This window comes from Populus alba, chromosome 1 (assembly GCF_005239225.2).
Source record: "Populus alba chromosome 1, ASM523922v2, whole genome shotgun sequence".
Taxonomy (NCBI): Eukaryota; Viridiplantae; Streptophyta; class Magnoliopsida; order Malpighiales; family Salicaceae; genus Populus; species Populus alba.
In genome coordinates this window covers 5,454,235-5,458,421 of record NC_133284.1, presented here as the reverse complement: position 1 = coordinate 5,458,421, position 4,187 = coordinate 5,454,235, and the positions used below count along the sequence as shown (strand labels likewise).

Genomic DNA, 4,187 nt, shown 5'->3' with positions numbered 1-4,187 from the left:
TGCTCTTTCAATTGAGTCACTCCACCATCTATAGTTAATCTCATGTTTAAATTTGACTCTCTCTAGTGTTTAAGCTTGTTCGAGAATTCCTTACCTTTACCTCAAAGCTAAGGCCTGTTCATGCTCTTCCAAGGCATAAGTGTAATACACGTGGTAGTTTGGTTCTTCATCCCACATCCCTGTACCTAATTTTGTTCTTATTGATCTTTCAAAAACTAAAAAATAAAAACGAAAAACGCTCACCTATCATGGCCGCAGCCAGCTCTTTTCAGACTGCTGGCATCATTTCTGAGTTTCATAATTTAGAAGCGTAGATACTATGGACAAGATGCAGCAACAACTAAAACACAAACTTAACGTGAAGTAAAAATCATCAAAATTTAAGCAATAAGTGATCGTTTCTTAGATTGATTATGATAAACAGGTTTAAGTTGTTTTAACAGGAGTGAGAGTACCAATCAACACTTGGCCTTTTCTATTCTCAGAAATTAAACATATAATAAATTGGCAAAAAGAGAGAAGACAATTTCCGGAACTTGAATCTTTAAATTACTGATGCCAGTTTAAATATTGTACAAAAAGAGGAAAAACAGAGAAAATAAGGGACCGCCTTGATAACCCATTAAAAAATAATAATAATAACAAGGAAAACAACAAGAGTTGCCCTTGTTTTCTCCGATATACCCCTCTCTATACAAGAAACCAAAAGTGGAAACAAAATTCCTGTGCGCTGTTCAAACGACCCCATAAAAAAAAAAAGAAAAAAACGTTACACTAACCTTAAAAAACATCACAGAAAAAGGATTAATGCAACCTCAGTCACCTCGTTTTCTTGTGGCCGATAAAACGCACGGTTTTCCGCCGTTACCGTCAGTCCCTACCCATTCCATCGTTAAACCATTTTTAGATTTAATTTAGCTCTCAACCATGACATCATCGCCATCCCCTCCACCAACACCACCGGCGTCATCCCCGCCTTCACCATCCTCATCCACCCACCTCTCAACAGGGGCGCAATCCTCTTTATGTCTGAGCTTCCAGTCAAGTGCCTGACAAGCGCGTGAGCAATAGTTAACGGCTCCACAAACAGAACACCGTCTAAACTCGTGTTTTCTTGTCTCGGGCCGCCCACAACCTGTATGAGAACACAAACGGAGTCCCGAACCAGCAGACCCGCCCCGAATAGCAAACCAATCCGTCATAAAACGACTGGCCGGATGAGCCTCAGGAGCTGGAACATTACACCCAAAGTCACTCAACAAAGGACAGCCGCTGGGTCCATTCTCACTAGGGTGACGATGGTTAGGGTGTGCGTGTGGGTTCCACGTGAGCCAAGCGCGCGTTGGCAGTCCAGAATTAGGATTAGACAAAACAGCCGCGAGTTCACGCGCGTTTGCTTGGACGAGAAAACGACGTCCCTCGGTTACGTTTTGACGGACACCATAACCGTCTTGCAGGCAGTGGCCTAGCTCCCGCAGGGCGTCGATGTGACCAAGAAAGGCAGCGCGTGCACACAACGCGACGCCGGCTCGGAGGTCTTTATCGCTTTTGGAACCACCGCTTCCATTGAATTGTATAACAGCAAGTGAATAAAGTGCAGGCGCGTGTGAGCTAATCGCCGCCTTTGCCATTAGAGAAGCGCCACTACCTCGGTTTTGTAAACAGTAAAACCGAATCTGTACGCAATATAAAAATTCCAATTAATACCTTCTGATAATAAAACACTGATTTTTCTGTGTCTTGAGAGCGATGATATATGTTGACAAATTATTTGTATTTAATTTAATTACTAATTACCATGCCAAGAGTGTAACAAGCTTCAGCATTTCCGGCATCGGCACAGAGTTTGAGGAAACGGTGAGCAGAATCGGACCAATTGTTGGCTTTGATTGCAAATGATTTCGGAGAAGCTTTGGATAATACTAGTGAATGAAGGCCTAATCCATTTAATCTCCTGCACCTGCAGTTTCAATCAAAAGCTTGATTCAGAAAATAACGCTTCTCTATTCGCACCATCAAAATAACAAAAGTGTAACCGTTTCCGGTCAAATCTCAAGCGCACCGGCCAACAAAAAAGAAATATCCAAAGAGAGAGCGAGAGAAGAAAAGGGACGCACGTAATTAAAACGTTAATGAAATCGGAGGGGCAAGAAGCAGAAGAGCTAAGCTTGCAGAGGATAGAAATGACAAGATCATCGGGTAAAGAATCAAACAAGTCAGTCTCTCCTTTTTTCCCCGTCGAGACCAATCGATTCCTTTTCCGGCAAACCATATATTCTCCGGCGGTAAAATCAGGTTTCCCCCTCTTATAATTAGTTGACGATGTCCTCTTCTCCGCTGCAGTATTACAAGCGTTTACTGCTACTCCTCTTCTAGGATAAGAAATCCCTCTCCTTGTTCTCATTTCTCTGTATCTGTTTTTAATTTTGGTTTACTTGTCTCTCCGGTTTTGAGAGAGAAAGGGATAAAAGCAAGGCCAAATGAGAGCTTATATATAAAAAGAGAGGAAGGTAATCTAAAGCGAAGAGAGCAGCAACAACGACGACAGCAACCGATTTGGTTTGAATAAATAATAATAATATTTTTCTTAATTAAGCAGAGTGGGGGAGGGCGGGTAATTACAACATTATCCCTTCGGTTATCGTTTGTGAACCAGGATCCACATGCTCGGATGGTTAATAATTTGGCGGTTAGAGTATAAAACAGTTCGACTCTAATTAACTCAGGGCTTCCTATTTCCTTGATTTAAATACAGTAAAAATAGGGTCAACAGCATGGATCTGCAGTAAAAGGGTTTTACTCACTCAAATTTGCCTCCACTTCTTCCTTCCCTGACTATTTATAATTTGTTGCTCTTTTTTTTTCTTTTTCTTTTTCCTTTTCCTATATTACGAGCAACTATTTATGGCAACACTAACTGACAGGACAGCAAATGGATTGGTAATGCCTTAAAAGCCCATTTGTTTTTACTTTTCAACGTTAATTAATTAATTAATTCGGTACCTATTTTGGAATATCCAACACTAGCTGACAGGCCGCGCTTCTGCGCCTTGTTTTATTTTTATAACACAACCCCTTTCAAAAAATAAAAAATAAGGTTGTCTGCTTTTTAGAATTCGGACATCGCATAGATGGTTTGAAAAGTAGGATCAATGATTTTTTAACCTGAAAATTTATTATTTAGTTTTTTATTAAAAATTATTTAAATAAACTCATTTATAACAATAAATAACTAAAAATTGGGTTAAAAAAAAAAATTCAGATTGATAAAATCCACCAAAGGTAAAGACCAAATAACACTTTAATTGAACTTCTGAATCATTTAACACTAAAATCATGGTCAAAATTACTATCAACAAAGCACTTCTTCTCTCTTTGCAATTTTTAGGTGAGATTCTCTCTCATCTTTCCAACTCAATTACTAAGAAAACATGAAAATACACTTTTGGATTAATGAGAATTATTGTTAGTGTGGGGTTAGCTATAAACAACTTTCATGTTTTATATCTTAGTCCTCTATCTTTAACATTTTTATTCTTTTACCATAACATCAAGCCCAATTTCCTTTAATTAGGCTAAAAAATGCATATAGTTTTTTTAAAAAATCCAGTTACCGCACTGTGCTTATAAATGGGTAAAACCGGATAATCTCCTACACTCGAGATGTGCTCGGATAGAGAAATGTAAAATAACGGAAGGAATTCTTTCACGGCAGAGAAATTATGAATGGAGAAGGGAAGGGCTAGAGCCTAGAGGAATGGGTCCGCTGGTCATGAGATTGGATAGATAATTAAATTAGCAACCCATGCCCTCTTTTGTCGAAAAATCATGCTTTGTTTGATTTTTCAATTAGGTCAGGAAATAGAATCTTCACCCGTGATTTGGTGGCAATGCATTGGTTGCCAACAATCAAATTCATTTAGATAGTTAGATTTTTCTTGAAATTCAAGAAAAGACAATATCGATACTTTTTTGTGGCCACTCTATGTTTTCTTACCGGTTCATATGTATCTGTTTTGTGGATAACTCAGCCAATTTATTACCACCGCATAATTTTTATGATTTGTTTGTTCTACTTTATGTTGTGATTCTTATGATCAAATACTATGATTTGATGAACAATACAGCTCGGATTATATTTTGTTGTCTTTTTCTCAAACGGGTTTAGCTGTTACAATACAAATCTC

General features: G+C 38.5%; 1 protein-coding gene across 1 annotated transcript; it reads right to left on the bottom strand.

Annotated features, from left to right (window-relative positions):
- Window positions 1–526: 526 nt before the first annotated feature.
- On the bottom strand, window positions 527–2,554 carry LOC118060977 (F-box protein At1g67340). The gene is made up of 3 exons (XM_035074317.2): window positions 2,118–2,554; window positions 1,798–1,960; window positions 527–1,676 (listed from the first exon to the last, which is right to left on the bottom strand). Exons 1-3 carry the CDS (start codon window positions 2,402–2,404, stop codon window positions 915–917), a joined length of 1,212 nt encoding a protein of 403 aa, XP_034930208.1. The 5' UTR covers window positions 2,405–2,554; the 3' UTR covers window positions 527–914.
- Between the last annotated feature and the right edge of the window lie 1,633 nt (window positions 2,555–4,187).